At 37.2% G+C, this 17275-nt stretch overlaps 1 protein-coding gene across 5 annotated transcripts in view; it reads right to left on the bottom strand.

The window, feature by feature from the left end:
• Positions 1–17275, bottom strand: part of KIF13B (kinesin family member 13B) — a 192235-nt gene that overhangs the window by 160052 nt on the left and 14908 nt on the right. For all 5 annotated transcript variants that reach the window (XM_082402760.1, XM_082402761.1, XM_082402762.1 and 2 more), the window contains exon 2: positions 13857–13950. In XM_082402760.1, the coding sequence (XP_082258886.1) occupies positions 13857–13950 (94 nt within the window). The remainder of the gene's footprint in view (positions 1–13856; positions 13951–17275) is intronic.

Raw genomic sequence — 17275 nt, 5'->3', positions numbered from 1 at the left:
AATCTTGTTTGAAAGTCCCCGCCACCAAAATCTCAAATCACACCAAAATTCCATCTCAGTTCTTCAAATCCTCTCCCCACTGTTTATGCAACAAACTCTCTCTACCAAGAGCAAGAGAACAATCAGAAAGGCTTAGAACCAGGGAATCCCTGGCCCCTATCCCAAAAGGTAAAGGGTTAAATTTCTTGGCATTCTAAGTTAGAACTCCAAATTCACAGAATTATATGCCTAAATGTCTTAGTTAAATAATGTTATACACTTCAGAAATACCATGGATTCAATAAACTTTTGCAGGGACCTACTGTTGATTTACATGATATTGCTTACAAGGGAAAAAATGATTATGTTCTAAAATTTTGGTGAATACCTTAGACAATTCTGATTAACCTGGGCTAACACATTACCCTTTAGTATCAGAGATTCTCAGACCTTTTGGTATCAGGACTCCTTTACACTCTTAAACAACTGAGGACCCTAAAAAGTTTCTTTTTACATGGGTTATAGCCTACAGAAATTTTTTTTGCATTAGAAATTAAAGCTGAGAAACATATTTAAGTTTAAAATATGTTATTAATTCATTTAAAATAGCAAGATTTATTACACGTTAACATAAATAACATTTAAGAAAAAATAACACGATTCTCAAAAATATTTATATAAATATATATTTACTGAAGAGTAGCATTGTTTTACATTTTTGCAAACCAATAATAATGTGTCACGCTGAACACTTGATAATTTATAAAGTCATATCAAAAATTATAGAAGTCACATGGCTAAACTTAATAAACTAAAGAAAAATTGAGAACATACCATCTTCAGAGTGCAGAAGTTAAGGGTTTCAAAAAGAAATGCGAGCCCCAAACCCAGGGCCAAGGTCAGGAAAGGACATGTTTTGTGACCGAAGCCGTTAAGGATCTACACCAAGGGTTGGAATGGAAAGGTCCACAGGGACCAGGCAAATAACATAACTGAGGGTGTCCACCAGCTGGGGACCTGAAGAGCTCATGACCTTGTCAAAGGAGGCAGAAAGCCCAGTGATGCCAGATTTTCAGGTTGTTTAGGAAAAACTGCAAATCTGAATTTTCATATGAAACCCCCATATTTTTAAACATTGAAACTACAGGCCAAGCAAATATCTATGGGTAAATGTAGCCTACAGCACCCCAGTTTGCAACATCTATATATCACAAATTGTTTAATCTTCGGGAAATTCTTCCCAAGGAAATTTATCCTACAGTATGGTCCTAATATTAGATCACCAGGAAACAGCACACTTAAAATATCATCAATGAACAGCATTGGAACAGAAGGTTGTTGTCAAAACAAGAAAAGCAAAACAAAAGCTATGGTGCCAAGAGAGTAAACAAGAGACCGGATCCAGGGGGACAAGAATCTCTCTTTCTAGAAAACCACGCCCTATATGGTGGAGTGGATGGAAATGGCTCATCAGGCCCTACCATTGTCTTGAGAAATACTCTTCATCCCAGGACTTCCCTCGTGGTCCAGCGGTTAAGACTCCAAGCTCCCAATGCAGGGGGCCTGGGTACGATCCCTGGCCAGGTAACTAGATCCTGCAGGCGGCAACTAAGAGCCTGCATGCCACAAGTAAAAGATCCCACACGCCGCAACGAAGATCCTGCGTGCGGCAACTAAGACCCGACGCAGCCAAATAAATAAATAAATACTTTTAAAAAATAATAAAATAAAATCCAACTCCCAGACTCACAAATCACCTTTCCAACTACTAATTGGGGCTAATATGAGAACGGGGAGCTTTGGAGAACAAGCACTAACAGAACAGTTAAAATCAATCAAGAGACATTTACAGAGCACCTTCTGCCTGCAAAACACCGTACGAGGCACGAAGAGCAAGAAGTGGTCCCGGATTTCAAGTAACCACAGTCTCAAACGGGAGGGGGACTCAAAACACATACGATAAAGCTAAACAGTACAAGCATTAGAAAACAGGGAGGGATGAACACATAAAAGATGTCACCCGGGTAGTGACATTTCTTAATTAGTAGAAATAATAAAGGCTCCAAATTCAAAAGACAGACTACAGGAAGTAGCAGCAGGCTTGACGGAAGGTTCCAGAAACCAGTTAGAAGGCTAAATATAAGGCAATTATGGTACTAACTAGGGTAATGTCAGAGAGGATAGAAAGGAATGTCAGGATAAAAATATTCACAAGAAAAATCAAGATTTGGCAGCTGACTAAATAGGCATAGTACATCCTCTGTAATAAATTCACTTATTAACCCATCAACAAAACGAATGACCCCATTTCTTTAACAACCAAGGAACCAATAAATTAAAAGACATATAACCCAATCACCATGGGTAGACCATATATGGATGCTCTTCAAAACAAACTCTGGGGAAAAAAACTTCATGAAACAGTTGGACATGTGAACACTGACTGAAACTTTGATGCTACTGCATAACTACTGTTAATTTTTAAGGTGTAATAATGGTATTTTGGTTATGTTAAAAATAATAAAGATATATTAAAATACTTGTGGGTAAAATGGGATTTACTTCAAAATAATGTGGGAAAAAGGAAAGAGTTGAAGATGTGGATAGGATGGTATTAGCCATGGGTGAATGGCTTTGAGGGCTGAGCAACAGGCAGCCTATTATACTATTCTGTCTACTTTGGCATATCTTTTAATTCTCCATAACAAAGAGTTTTTTAAAATTAAATGGCAAATACAACTTCTACCTACTCCACGATCTTTTGTAAATTCTACTTGTTTTCCTAAAAGTGGAACAAAAGCATTACTGATCTGTTTCATTTATGGGTCAATACGTGAAGGTAAAGCTTATTATTATTCTTAATTATTACCCATTCTATAGAATTTTTTATTTAATATAAGTATATATGAATTAGGTTTGATAAAAGTGAAACAAAAGTGAAATTCACCATCACACAAGATAGTTCTTTAATGAATTCTAAGGAGGTAGGATAAAGGGCTCCAGAACTCTGCACTATTAACTTGCAAAAGAAATCATTTTTCATTTTTAGCTAAATATCACTCTCATAAGAAAATGCACAATGCTCAAAATTAAACAATAGAATCATTTCAAGTCTGAGCCTGCAAAAATCTAGCCTTACAAAGTCCACAAGAGAATAATTCAACTTCCCTTTCTACTTTTCTGTTTTGCTTTGTTTTTTGTTTTACTAGTATGTTTATAGATACTGTGTGCTAAAAATAATTTCACCACAACTTAATGGAACTAAGGATTAATAAAGATTATCCTAACTTTTAGCTTGGTACTTGGCAAAGGGTTGATGTTCAGCTGCTGAATGGATCAGAAAGATTCCTAAGATATTGTGATACAGCAACTTTTTGGGTGGAATGGTTTCTCATGTCACATTTCCTCATAGAGTACTGCTACCTCCATCTTTTTGTGTGTGTGGGTTTTTGGTTAGTTTTTTTTGGCCGTGCCATGCGGCATGTGGGATCTTAGCTCCCCGACCAGGGATCGAACCTGTACCCCCCCTGCACTGGGAGCTGGGAGCTTGGAGTCTTAACCACTGGACCACCAGGGAAGTCCTGCTACCTCCATCTTTAAAACGTAAGTCTAGATCCTTATTCAACATTTGGTTTATATTAGCAACAACTCCTAAACTGGAGATTGAGACAAAGAGCCCTAAAAAAAAAGTACTGCCAAACAAACAACAAAGACAAATTTTAAAAACATCAATAGTGGGACTTGGTAGTTTTACCTAAACTTTATTCGTAATTAGATATCTTATCTAGTATATCATATGGTATCTGATAATTTTATGGTGAATCCAGAATTCTGGGGAAATTCAAAACATTTAATTCGTATTAGCTATAACTTAATCTAGTTAACTAGCCACACACACACACATAACCCTGCATCCTCATTATATCAAATGTTAGTATCCAAGCAGTATTTCAAGCACAGTGATAAAGACTCTCTTTTCCTGAATTAAGAAAAACAGCTTATTCCTTCTTATTGCTGTACCAATAAAAGCATAAACAAGATAGATACATGCCCAATGACAATGCTAAGATTTCATAAATTCTACTAGAACAGTCTGATTTTTGTTCAGACAGGTTTACTAATCAGCTATCAAACAGTTCATTTTAGCAACCTACTAGCTTTTGCTGGTAAAACTTTGAAAAATCTGTATTTATTGCTATTTGATTATGTGCTGCTATTAACCATGAAATAACATGAATTCAACCATACATATTTTATTGCCTTTTTAGCTTTTAAGAGTCTTCCCGATTCATTTTCCCAGCTACATTCAAAAGCAGTAAATGGTTTGTACACTCAATGGCCACAGTACTTTTTTAAAAGATGGGGAGGAATCCTCTTAAATATCAGAGTACACAGGACACTGTTCTCCCCACTTTACTCTGATATGATCAGGGCAGACAGGCTCCCCGAGGAAGAGCCCCTTTATGAAATTAAAACGTACCACATACTATTCTCCAGAGGAGTAAATTCTATTTGGGCAGAATTATTAGCCTCACTCAAGTCATTTCACAGCAGAGAGAACAAACAGATCTATTGTATATACCATAATTACACTTTGCATGACTTCTTTCAATTAAAATCTTTACTTAAAGTAGCATCCATATAGCAGTACAGAAATTTTAAAAGTCATTATCTAATATGACCTAATGATGCCTTCTCCTAACAAGGAATTAGTCTGAAAATGACTTCATATATTTCAAAGCAATTATTGGCATTAGGCCCGCCCCTCAGCAGTATTACACGATACGTGTGCAAGAGAAATGTATGCACATGGGTCAACATCACTTAATTCTGCAGCTATCTGATATATATATATATTTTCTGCATATATTCATTCATCTACCAAGAACAGAGTACTCTGAACCTCCAAACAAGGACTGGATATACTTTGCTCATATTAGAACTCATTAATTACCTAATGATCTTGACTAAGATCTGATGTCTGGTGAACAGTTAGAAGGAATAAAAAGAGTTTTAATGACCTTTCTGACAAGTGCTGGTTAAGATCAACATCTCAGACATTCTTTGCACTAGACTGGCAGTTATAACCCTCACACTATCAATTTATTATCAGGTTAAACATAACCAAACAGGAAGGAGTGGAAAGTCCCATAGTTTTACAAGAAAACAAGAAAAATATCTGCATATTTGTGTCATCTACAGCTAACTCCATCCATGTTGGAGAGTCTCTCCCACATGTACTAAAGAACAGGCCATTTCACAAAATACCACAGAAATCAGTGTTCAGGTTCATTACGATTTTGAAGTCTAACTCTCCAAATGTTTTCTACTTCAGAAAATTCTGGTCTTAAAAATCTTACACTTGGGGAATTCCCTGGTGATCCAGTGGTTGGGACTCAGCGCTTTCATTGCCGTGGGTGCGGGTTCAATCCCTGGTCAGGGAACTGGGATCCCACAGGACACACGGCCAAATAATAAGAGTAATAATAATAATAATAATAATAAAAATAAAATCTTACACTTGGTGGGTCAGGGTAATAAAGAATTATAAGAGAAACTGTAAGTTAGTATATTAACGCTTGTAGTGTTAATTATACACATACACATACACATACACACACACACACACACACACACAAAATAGAAAACAGAGGGCTAAAGAAGAAAATGGATTAACTGACAGAGGGATTCTCAGTACAATTTATACTAAGAACTTCTTTCCCTTTCAGGTTTCAGTTCTGTTGTTTAAAGCAGCACCTCTAAACAGGCATAACTCACTGATCCACAGTCTCTCAGACTTGGAGGTAGAGTAAAACAATTTTCACTGCAACGCTTGTTTGGAATTCACTGCAAACAATAGATGAGAGGGGAAAAAAAGCTTTTTTTTTTTATTTTGGTTTTTTAAGAGGAAAAAAGGAGGAACAGTGTATTTGATAAAATATGAACAATTAGCTTTCCGCCCCAACATAAACTTGTGATATTATTTTTGGCTCCTCTTAATATAATTTTTTTTGCCTTTAAAAATCAGGCATTAGGGACTTCCCTGGTGGTGCAGTGGTTAAGAATCCGCCTGCCAATGCAGGGGACGTGGGTTCGATCCCTGCTCCAGGAAGATCCCACATGCCGCGGAGCAACTAAGCCCATGCGCCACAACTACTGAGCCTGAGCTCCAGAGCCCACGAGCCACAACTACTGAGCCCACATGTCACAATTACTGAAGCCCGCGCACCTAGAGCCCGTGCTCTACAACAAAGATAAGCCACCAAAATGAGAAGCCTGCGCACCGCAACGAAGAGCAGCCCCCGCTCGCCGCAACTAGAGAAAGCCCACACGCAGCAACGAAGACCCAACACAGCCAAAAATAAATAAAATAAATAAATTTATTTTTTAAAAAAATCAGGCATTATACTTTAGTAGTCAATCTTTTTTGAGTCACATAGCTCTCTGACCCTTTACTAGAAAAAGGCATTTGTGGACACATAATAGTGTGCAAACAATTTCCAAACACACATAGTGAAAATGTAAAGAAATAGAAAGATAAAAAACCAAATTCTGGAAAAGTTGTTAACTGTGGTGGAGAAGAAAGGCATTAAAATTGGAGGCTGTTCACAACAGGCTTTAACTGTATTGGTAATGATTTATTAAACTGAGTGACAGGTGCATAAGTGTTTTATTCTTTAAACCTTTTTATACACTATATATTTTAAAACTTTGCTCAATTTTTTAAAACCTTACAAGAAGTACCACTCAATAGAAAAGTATACTAGAACCTGAGGTTCCAAATCAGTAGCCAAGAGCTGAATCTGGCCAAGACCTGTTTGGTTTGGACAGCACAGCGTTTTATTTTGTTTTTTAATTGTAATCTGAATGCCTTTGGGCAGGGTGTACACTCTCCAATTAGCCAGAGTCACCACCATTTTCCTTACAGTAAACGAGAGTTTCTTTAAAAGCCAAAGAAACTGGAATCCTCATACACTGCTGGTGGAAATGTAAATCGGTGCAGCCGCTTTGGAAGACAGTCTGACAATTCCTCAAAATGTTAAGCACAGAGGTACCATACGACCCAGAAAGTCCACTCCTGGACATCTATCTAAGAGAAACGGAAACATATGTCCACAGAAAGACCTGTATACAGATGTTCAGAGCAGCATTATTCATAATAGCCAAAAAGTGGAAACAACCCAAATATCTATCAACTGATGAATGGATAAACAAAATAGAATATGATGAAATACTATTCCACCATAAAAAGGAATAAGTACTGATAAATGCTATAACACGGATAAACCTCAAAACCATTATGCTAAGTAAGAAGAAGCCAATCACAGAAGACCACAAATTGTATTTCATTTATATGAAATGTCCAGAATAGGCAAATCTCAAGCCTAGAGACAGAACATAGATTAACAGTGTGATAAAGATGTCATAAAATTAGATAATTGTGCTGGTAAATATAACAAAAACCATTGAACTGTTCATTTTAAAGGTGTGAATTATATGATATGCTTATTATATCTCAATAAAGTAGTTTAAAAATAAACCAAAGACATCCATTCAGTCTAACTTTGGCTCCCAAATTGTGGACTGAGGACTCCTGAGGGTTTTCTAGAGCTTCTCAGTGGGTCTTGAGGTCAAAACTATTTTCATAAAATACTAAGACATTTGCCTTCTTCACGGTGTTGATATTTGCATTGATGGCGCAAAAACAACGGTGGATAAAACTGCTGGGACCTTCGGCACAGTGACACCAAAGTAGATTAGTTACTGCTAGTCAATGCATTCTTTATCTCCATACACGCACAGCAAAAACAAACAAACAAACTTTACTGTATGAGTTGTGGGCCAAACTAGTCACTCTTTTTAATAGAACCGCATTTCTCCTAGAAACAACTGTCAGTTCCTATCGGAAAATGCATTCCCATTTCCAAACTCACAGAAACATAACTCTCATAACACAACTGTTTCATAAAGTGGAGGCTGCCACTCTCCATGAGAAATCACACCTCACTCCCTTTGAAAACATTTTAAGTATCTCAATTTTTTAGCCAGAGTGAGCAGCAAAGTCCCGTCTGGTGGGTAGAGGAGGGAATGAGGCAAAAGGCAGAAGATAAAACTTAGCCTAAGAAACTATTTTGTCCTATCATGGTGACAAGCACTAGCATTAACATTTTATTATAAGATAAAATTTTAATGTTTTAAGACATAATTCAAACAAAAGAAGGCTTAAAGATTTATTTAGCTATTTAAAAAGGGACTGTTCTACATCATGGTATTATTGTAACTAGTGATAAAAGGGACTTAAAGTGCTCCTAAATGCGAAGACTCACACACTGAGAATTACACTTGTAAAAATCTACTAAGAATAGATAACGAATTAGTCACTTATTAGCCCTAAAAGATGATTTGTAAATATGGTGCTGAAGATTTGGGAAAGCCCATGGACCAGTCCAGAAAACTAAATTGGTTTAGTGCAAAAGGGTAATTCCAAAAAGGCATTTAATGTACTACTAGTACAAGCAGTATGGCTCTGCAAGAGAAAACAAACAGATCAAATCTGTCAATGTGTATCTAGTACTATACATAGAAGAAAAAGACCGAACTGGTGGATACAAGTATTTCAGTCCCTAGGGTGTTTGAGTTGAGCGCTGTGGAATAGAGTCTGTCCTTAATCTTCTCCATATTTAATAAAACGTCCCTCTGTTCTTACCCTATGTTCACAAGCAATGTTTTAACCTGGTTTCACAAGTTGGTTGATACTATGGAGAAGCCCGGATGACAGGGATTAATATTTTGTTCACTGTAAACTTAAAATTAAGGGGCTATTTCTCTAACACATGACATGTTAGTCCCTAAGAGCCCCACCAACTTTGGGCAAACTAGATAAAATAAAGTTTCTGACTTTGCAAAGCTGAAATTTTTCTAGAACTAGGTAATTTCTTGATAGGCATGTATACTCAAGTACTGAATATATTTTGGTTTAAAAAAATTTTAGGGGGGCTTCCCTGGTGGTGCAGTGGTTAAAAATCCGCCTGCCAATGCAGGGGACACGGGTTCGAGCCCTGGTCCGGGAAGATCCCTCATGCCGCAGAGCAACTAAGCCCATGTGCCACAACTACTGAGCCTGTGCTCTACAGCCCGCGAGCCACAACTACTGAAGCCCATGTGCCACAACTACTGAAGCCCGTGCGCCTAGAGCCCGTGCTCCACAGCAAGAGAAGCCACTGCAATGAGAGGCCCATGCACCGCAACGAAGAGTAGCCCCTGCTCACCGCAACTGGAGAAAGCCCTCGCATAGCAACAAAGACCCAAAGCAGTCAAAAGTAATAAATAAAACAAATTTTTTAAAAAATTTTACTTCCTTTATGAAGTTGTAGCTCACAAACATACCATGGACTACAACTTGAATACAGGCCATAATAACAGTAACAGTAGGAGTCAAAGTAATAGCTAACTTTTATATAAGGTTAACTGTACACCAGGCACTGCCACTTTACATATTTTAACTCACTTAATCCTCAAAACAACCTATAGGCAGGTACTATTATAATCTCCACTTTACTGAGGCAGAGGACAATTACGTAACTTGCTCCACATCACACATGTTAAGTAGCAGAGCTGAGATTCAGTCCAGGATGTTTGACTCCAAAGTCAGCATTTCTTAATCTCTTGTTAGCCATGTACAATCAGTTTTCTGAATTTTAAGCATCTTATTTTTCAAAACAGTTTTGAAATTCCACATATATAGCACAGCAAAAATGTTTCCCAAATTCCCATGATTAAGCTGTTGAGCTGAAAATGGTCTACCTCCTCATTTAACCATGACTTTTATTAGCTTTAATAAGCATAAACATCAAACCATGAAATTTTCAGAAGTTAATGCAAAATTAATCAGAAAACTATACAAACTATTGTTATAAAATGTATATATGTTCACTTTCAAAGTATACTAACTTAGGTTGTAAGTATACATACAAAACTAGTCATAGTTTTAGATTAATAGGATTGGATACTATTCTAAAAACAAGGATATTGTAGCTTTTAAAGGAAAAACATTAATTTGAGCCTTTCTGACTAGTGATTGAGACTGACCAAATCACTTTTTTTAATGTTAGTTTCGAATCCCTGGCTCTCTGCTATTGGGTTGGCCAAAAGGTTCGTTCGGTTTTTTCCGTAAGATGGCTCTAGTAGCACTTAGTTGTCTTTAACTTCATTCGAAACAATTTTGTTAGACTGTATTGTGACAGCTGTCATATCAGTGTGCATTTAAAAAAAGACATTAAAATTGGTGAATTTTTGTGTAGCCATTTTAATATTGAAGATGGAAGGAAAACAGGAACATTTTTGGCATTATTTTACTTTATTATTTCAAAAAAGGTAAAAACACAAGTGAAATGCCAAAAAAGATTTGTGCAGTGAATGGAGAAGGTGCTGTGACTGATCAAACATGTCAAAAGTGGTTTGCGAGGATTCGTGCTGGCGAATCCTTGCTGGACGATGCTCTGTGGTCGGGTAGACCAGTTGAAGTTGACAGCGATCAAATTGAGACATTAATTGAGAACAATCAGCGTTATACCACGCGGGAGACAGCCGACATTCTCAAAATATCCAAATCAAGCGTTGAAAATCACTCGCACCATCTTGGTTACGTTAATTACTTTGATGTTTGGGTTCCACGTAAGTTAAGCAAGAAAAACCTTCTTGACCGTATTTCCACATGCGATTCTCTACTTAAACGTACTGAAAACGTTCCGTTTTTAAAACAAATTGTGACGGGCGATGAAAGTAGATACTGTACAATAATGTGGAACGGAAGAGATCGTGGGGCAAGCGAAATGAACCACCACCAACCACACCAAAGGCTGGTCTTCATCCAAAGAAGGTTATGTTGTGTATATGGTGGGATTGGAAGGGAGTCCTCTATTATGAGTTCCTTCTGGAAAACCAAACGATTAATTCCAACAAGTACTGCTTCCAAGTAGACCAACTGAAAGCAGCACTCAATGAAAAACGTCCGGAATTAGTCAACAGAAAACACGTAATCTTCCATCAGGATAATGCAAGACTGCATGTTTCTTTGATGACCAGGCAAAAACTGTTACAGCTTGTCTGGGAAGTTCTGATTCACCCACCGTATTCACCAGACATTGCATCCTCGGATTTCCATTTATTTCGGTCTTCACAAAATTCTCTTAACGGGAAAAATGTCAATTCCCTGAAGGACTGTAAAAGGCACCTTGAACAGTTCTTTGCTCAAAAAGATAAAAAGTTTTGGGAAGATGGAAATATGAAGTTGCCTGAAAAATGGCAGAAGGTAGTGGAACAAAAGGGTGACTACATTGTTCAATAAGGTTCTTGGTGAAAATGAAAAATACGTCTTTTATTTTTACTTAAAAACTAAAGGCACTTTTTGGCCAACCCAATACAAGTATACCTCCTATAAAACCATAACTTGTATGGATTAGTCATTCTACAAACTAGATGGTAATTAACCTTAATTTTGTAATTTGTGCTTTCCCTCCTATATTTTTCTTTTAATGGAGTCAACATATACCACTGAACTGCTACATCCCAAAATTTCTGTTTTCCCTTTTCACCTTGATATTATATTAAAAGAAAAAGTGCTTCTCATGAGGTGGTCTTTTGTCATACTAGTAATGTTCTTGTTTTTAATCTGGGCGCCAGTTATAGGACTGTTCAACTTATGAAAATTCATCAAGCTATATATACTTTTCTGTATGTATAGTATGTACGTCAATAAAGAGTTGTTTTTTAAGAAGCTGTGCTTCCTAACTTTACTTCACCAAAAGCCATTACATACCAACCTTATTGACAGTTGTCATTTCTAAAAGTTTTTTTTTTTAATCAGACAGTACTCTATAGCACTGAGTTAATATTCAATCTCTATTTTCAGCACACATAAAAAAAGAGTCATCCAAGATACTCTATGGAACCAAAAAGTGCTATTTAATTCGTTCACAAATCCCTAAGATTTAAAGGTCTCTAAAGGAAAGAAAACATTTTTTTAAAAAGCTTCTATGTGCTCATTTTATTCTCACAATTACCTCATCAGGGAGACGTTACACACTTGTGGATGGAGCCACAACAATACCTCTCCCACCCCAGATGCTTTCCTGATGTGACACTAACTCTCCTCCACTCAAAGACGGATGGGTCTATGTTTCCTCTTCTTGAAACTGTGTAGAGCTGTATACAAGCCTTGAGCAAGAAAATGTGACAGAAATGACGCTGTGTGACTTCCAAGGTTAGAATATCAAAAGCGATACTTCTTCCACCTGGCTTTCTCGTGCTCTCAGGACGCTTGCCTTTTTTTTTTTTTTATTTTTTTTTAAATCAACTATACTCCAATAAAAATTAATTTTAAAAAAAGTTAAAAATAACTAACTACAATAACATAAGTAGGGATTCTATTTCAGATTTTCTGACTCCAAGGCCAGTGCTCTTTTCAGTGCAATTCAACTTGAAAGAACCTTTATGGAGTACCTTCCGGGTATATTTCCATATACAGCACTGCTCTACAAGTACTCTGAAGCACCTACTTTGTGCAAAGCATCATGGCGGGCACCATGTGTTCTCCACTTCCAGGTTCGGCACAAAAACATCTCTGACAGAGCTGATCTCTACAAACAGCCAGTCTTTCCCCACTCTGACCTATTCTCTACACTGCCATCCAACAGCTCTTCCGAATCCACCTCCTTAATCACAATAACTTAAAAACTGTCAAAGATGACATCCTACCCATAAAAATACAGGCCAAATCTCATCTGCTTTCAAGGTCTTCTGTAAACTGACTCCAACTTACGTGATTAAATTAATTTTCCCGAACTTGCTGAGAAAAACCAAATTAATCTCTTCCTTCCTCCCCACATTCACTTTCTTTACAACTTCTTGCCCTCTCTTTTGTTCATACTATCACCCAAATCCAGAACTGATGCTCAAGTATTCATCCCCAACCCCTGACAAAGAGTCCCTTCCCTCCAAGACCTTAAAATCTACTGTTAAGCTACAATTAATAATTCAAAACAATATATAATAATTAAATTAGGTAGTACAGATTATAGCTCATGGGGCCTTAAAAGAGAGGAATCACTAAGGGCTGCAAGAATGTCTTCAGGAAGATAAGAGCACTTGAAATGAGCTCTAAGTGACAGATAGGATGAGAATTGGCAGAAGTAAAAACAACACACACCGAGGAACAACCTAAAAGCCTTCCCTTTTACCCGACTTCTTCCCGTTCACATCTTACCTAAGCCTCCAGCCAGTACCATCTCCTCAAGAAGCCTTCCTCAGTTACTTCACAATCTAACCGACGCTCTCTTCTCGGATCTTCCAATACCATTACTGCCTACAACACGCATTCTGGCACTCAGTCATTCCATATTACAGACCTCGTCTATCTGGCAGCAATATGTCTCCACAAAGTAAGCATTCAATACTTGTTCAACGGGCTTCCCTGGTGGCGCAGTGGTTGAGAATCTGCCTGCTAATGCAGGGGACACGGGTTCGAGCCCTGGTCTGGGAAGATCCCACATGCCGCGGAGCAACTAAGCCCGTGAGCCACAACTACTGAGCCTGCGCGTCTGGAGCCTGTGCTCCGCAACAAGAGAGGCCACGATAGCGAGAGGCCCGTGCACCGCGATGAAGAGTAGCCCCCGCTTGCCGCAACTAGAGAAAGCCCTCGCACAGAAACCAAGACCCAACAATAAACAAATAAATAAATAGATAGATAGATAAATAAATAAATAAATAAATAAAAGTAAGTCCAAAAAAAAAAAATTTGTTCAACTCTCAGTTCAGCAGCCATCGTTGCTTTCCACCATTTAAAAATCCATTGATCGCAACACTGGTTCTTAACTTACCGGGCATCTCCTTTGGAAACATTGGTATTTACAGGACTGAGAATAACCTTGTTTGCATCTATGTCCACCACACATCTGGTATGCAAGTCAATTTCTGCAGATTAAAAAAAAGAAAAAAAATTAGTCGTTTTTCAATAATTTATGTCAGAAAAAGCTTTTGACAAAAAATCCAACACTCCTTCATGATAAAAACACTCAACAAACTAGAAATAGAAGGGAACTTCCTCAACCTGATAAAGGGCATCTAAAAAACCTGCAGCTAACATCACGCTGAACAGTAAAAGACTGAACGGCTTACCCTCTGGCATCAGAAATAAGACAAGAATGTCTACTACTGCAACTTCTGTTCAAAATTGGACTAGAATTTCTGGTCAGGGCAGTTAGGCAAGAAAAACTAATAAAAGGCATCCAGATTGGAAAGAAAAAATAAAGCTACCTTTATTTGCACATTATATGATCTTATATATAGAAAATCTTAAAGAATCCACTAAAAACTACTAGAATAAACAACTTCTGCAAAGTTGTAGGATACAAGATCAATATACAAGAATCAGTTGTGTTTCTATACACCAGTAATGAAAAATCCAGAAATGAAGTTAATAAAACAATTTCATTTATAATAGCATCAAAAAGATTCAAATACTTAGGTATAAATTTAAAAGAAGTGCAAAATATATACACTGAAAATTCTAAGACATTGTTGAAAGAAATTAAACATTTAAACAAATAGAAAAACAACTTATGTTCATGAATTGAAAGACTTAATTCTATTAGGATACCAATACTCCCCCAATTGGTCTATAAATATTCAAGGCAATCCCTATTAAAATCCAAGTTAACTTTTTTTCAAAAGTTAACAAGCTGATCCTAAAATCTATATGGAAATACACAAGACCTAGAACAGCCAAAAAAATCTTGAAGAACAAAATACAAAGACAACAACTCAACAATTTCAAACTTACTAAACAACTACAGTAATTGTGGTACTAATAGAAGGATAGAAGGATAGACGTATAGATCAATGGAACAGACAGTGCAGAATTATACTCTCATATTTATGGCCAAATGATTTTGACGACAGTGCCAAGAAATTCAATGGAGAAAGTATAGCCTTTTCAACAAATAGTGCTGGGACAACCTCATTAAAATGAAAAATTTTGTTCTTCAAAGGACACCATCAAGAGAGTAAAAAGACAATCCACACCAAAAAACAAACAACCCAATCAAAAAATGGGCAGAAGAACTAAATAGACATTTCTCCAAAGAAGACATACAGATGGCCAAGAGGCACATGAAAAGATGCTCAACATTGCTAATTATTAGAGGAATGCAAATCAAAACTACAATGAGATATTACCTCACACCAGTCAAAACGGCCATCATCAAAAAACCTACAAACATGCTGGAGAGGGTGTGGAGAAAAGGGAACCCTCCTACATTGTTGGTGGGAATGTAAATTGATACAGCCACTATGGACAGCAGTACGGAGGTTCCTTAAAAAAACTAAAAATACGAGACTTCCCGACGGTCCAGTGGTTAAGACTCCGTGCTTCCACTGCAGGGGGCGCAGGTTTGATCCCTGGTCAGGGAACTAAGATCCCACATGCCATGCAGTCAAAAAAAGAAAAAAAAGCAAAAACTAAAAATAGAGCTACCATATGATCCAGCAATCCCACTCCTGGGCATATATCTGGAGAAAAACGTGGTTCGAAAGGATACATGCACCCCAATGTTCACTGCAGCACTGTTTACAACAGCCAAGACAATGGAAGCAACCTAAATGTCCATCAACAGATGAATGGATAAAGAAGATGTCGTACATATATACACTGGAACATTACTCAGCCATTAAAAAGAATGAAATAATGCCATTTGCAGCAACATGGATGGAGTTGGAGATTATCATACTAAGTGAAGTCAGACAGAAAAAGACAAATAGCATATGATATCTCTTATATGCAGAATCTAAAAAAAAAATGATACAAATGAACTTATCTACAAAACAGAAACAGACTCACAGACTTAGAGAATGAATTTATGGTTACCAGGGGGAAGGGTTGGGGGGAGGGATAGGTTAGGAGTTTGGGATTGACAAGTACAAACTGCTATATTTAAATCAAATAACCAACAAGAACCTACTGTAAAAAAATAAATATTTTTTTAAAAAAGAGAAAAAAAAGAATTCTTGGGAAAAAAACAATCCACAAAATTGACAAAATATTTGTGAATCATATATCGAATAAGGAACTTGCATCAGAAAATATAAAGAACTCCTACAACTCAATAATTTTAAAAAATTCAATTTTAAAATGGGCAAAGAACTTGAACAGACATCTCTTCAAAAAAGATATAGAAATGGCCAATGAGCACAAGAAAAGATGCTCAACATCATTAGACAATGGGGAAATGCAAATCAAAACCACAATGAGATACCACTTCACACCCACTAGCATAACTCTAACCAAAAAGATAACAACTTAAACTAATATAATGTTGTAAGTCAATTATATTTCAATTAAAAAGAAAAAATAATAAAGTATAAATTGGATCATGTCAAAAAAAAAAGGTAAGTAAGTATAGGTGAGGACATGGAAAAATTGGAACCTTCATACATTACTGGTGGGAAAGTAAAATGGTGCAGTCACTTTGGAAAATAGTCCGGCAGTTCTTCAATGGTTAAACACAGAATTAGTACATGACCCAAAAATTCCCACTCCTAGGCATACACCCAAGAGAAACCTATGTTCATACAAAAGTTTATACATGAATGTTCATAGTAGTATTATTTGGCTACTCATAATATCTAAAAAGTGGAAACAACCCAAATGTCCATCAACTAATGAATGGATAAATGTATATTTATATATCCATAAAATGGAACACTATTTCGCAATTAAAAGGAATAAGGTACTGACACATACTACAACATAGATGAAGCTTGTGCTAAGTAAAAGGTACTGACACATACTACAACATAGATGAAGCTTGTGCTAAGTAAAAGAAGCCAGTACAAAGGACCACATATTGTATGACTTTACTTACTCCTAATGTTCTGAACAGGCAAACAGAGACAGAAAATAGACTAGTTATTGCCCAGAGCTGAGAAGTGACTGCTAGTGGGTATAGGTTTCTATTGGGTGTGATGAAGATGTACTAAAATTGTGCTGATTGTTTTCACAACTGCATGAGCACAATAAAACAACTGAATTGGGGACTTCCCTGGTGGCACAGTGGTTAAGAATCCGCCCGCCAATGCAGGAGACACGGGTTCGAGCCCTGGTCCGGGAAGATCCCACATGCCGTGGAGCAACTAAGCCCGTGCACCACAACTACTGAGCCTGTGCTCTAGAGCCCGCGAGCCACAACTACTGAGCTCGTGTGCCACAACTACCGCAGCCTGCGAGCCTAAAGCCCGTGCT

Source organism: Balaenoptera borealis (assembly GCF_965194805.1).
Source record: "Balaenoptera borealis genome assembly, chromosome: 8".
NCBI lineage: Eukaryota > Metazoa > Chordata > Mammalia > Artiodactyla > Balaenopteridae > Balaenoptera > Balaenoptera borealis.
This window is presented reverse-complemented; position numbering and strand designations above follow the sequence as displayed.